This window comes from Pygoscelis adeliae, unplaced genomic scaffold (genome assembly GCF_000699105.1).
Source record: "Pygoscelis adeliae isolate BGI_AS28 unplaced genomic scaffold, ASM69910v1 Scaffold4, whole genome shotgun sequence".
Lineage (NCBI taxonomy): Eukaryota > Metazoa > Chordata > Aves > Sphenisciformes > Spheniscidae > Pygoscelis > Pygoscelis adeliae.
The window spans coordinates 592,250-593,702 of record NW_008824986.1 but is presented as its reverse complement, the minus strand read 5'-3'; the positions used below and the strand labels follow the sequence as shown (position 1 = coordinate 593,702).

Sequence of the window (1,453 nt, the reverse complement as noted above, 5' to 3'; positions counted from 1 at the left end):
CACCCCCAGGTCCTTTTCCGCCAGGCAGCTTTCCAGCCACTCTTCCCCAAGCCTGTAGCGCTGCATGGGGTTGTTGTGGCCAAAGTGCAGGACCCGGCACTTGGCCTTGTTGAAGCTCATACAGTTGGCCTGGGCCCATCGATCCAGCCTGTCCAGGTCCCTCTGCAGAGCCTTCCTACCCTCGAGCAGATCAACACTGCCGCCCAACTTGGTGTCGTCTGCAAACTTACTGAGGGTGCACTCGATCCCCTCATCCAGATCATTGATAAAGATATTAAACAGAACTGGCCCCAATACTGAGCCCTGGGGAACACCGCTCGTGACCGGCCGCCAACTGGATTGAACTCCATTTACCACAACTCTCTGGGCCCGGCCGTCCAGCCAGTTTTTGACCCAGCGCAGAGTACACCTGTCTAAGCCGTGAGCCGCCAGCTTCTCTAGGAGAATGCTGTGGGAGACGGTGTCAAAGGCCTTACTGAAGTCCAGGTAGACCACATCCACAGCCTTTCCCTCGTCCACTAGGCGGGTCACCTGGTCACAGAAGGAGATCAGGTTGGTCAAGCAGGACCTGCCTCTCATGAACCCGTGCTGGCTGGGCCTGAGCCCCTGGTTGTCCCGCACATGCCTTGTGAGCGCTCTTCTTCTTTGAAGAAGAGGAAGAATAACCCATTCTCATATATAACTCATATATAACCCACCCAATTTTAACCAAATATGGAAGAATTTCAAAGTTCCCAGCAAAAGCCCAGCATTTTCTTCCCTTTCTTCTCACTGATGACCCAGTTGGCAGTTAAAGCCAGCCTAAAGTCATAGGGCAAGATGTACAAGCCAGAGGGCAAGTGGAAGGAGAAATCCTCCCCCCACAAGAAACAGTTATTATCAATTGCTGGGAAAGACTAGATTCCAGCAGCCCCTACCTTCAGGGTGGAGGTCCTGGCGGGGCTCAGCGCTGTCCTGCCGGATGGCCGACCGGCGGTACACCACGTGGGCCCTGCCGTGCTCCTCCGTCTCCTGCTGCCCCCTCTCCAGGGGCTCGATGAAGAACTCGTTGCTGTCTGTCCGAATCAGGCCAGCCTGGACTCCACAAAGAAATAAAGAAAAGGGAAAAAAAGGTGTGTTTTTATATACGCGTATGTGTACATACACACTCGATATACTCATTAAAGATTGATGCAAAGCATGCATGAATGCAAGGGGAAAAAGCATCCCAAATAAACCAGGTGTCTTGTTGCTACTCCATGACACTGGGATGGATCCATTACCATGTTCATGTATGATGACCCTTAATTTCTTCTGTAGATGAAAAAAAAAGATTAAGAAAAGGGGGGGAAAACCAACCAACCAAAAAAAAAAAAAAAAACCCGGAATGCTTCCAGGGCCTGTTTCTGGCAGCAGCTGTGGTCAGGCTGGTGTAGCCAGGACAGTTGTTTTATTGGCACTTCTCGATTCTGAG

At 51.5% G+C, this 1,453-nt stretch overlaps 1 protein-coding gene across 1 annotated transcript in view; it reads right to left on the bottom strand.

Annotated features, from left to right (window-relative positions):
* ADAMTS14 (ADAM metallopeptidase with thrombospondin type 1 motif, 14) overlaps positions 1-1,453 on the bottom strand; it is a 40,891-nt gene that overhangs the window by 28,753 nt on the left and 10,685 nt on the right. The window contains exon 4 of the mRNA XM_009325973.1: positions 939-1,074. Coding sequence (XP_009324248.1) covers positions 939-1,074 — 136 coding nt within the window. The remainder of the gene's footprint in view (positions 1-938; positions 1,075-1,453) is intronic.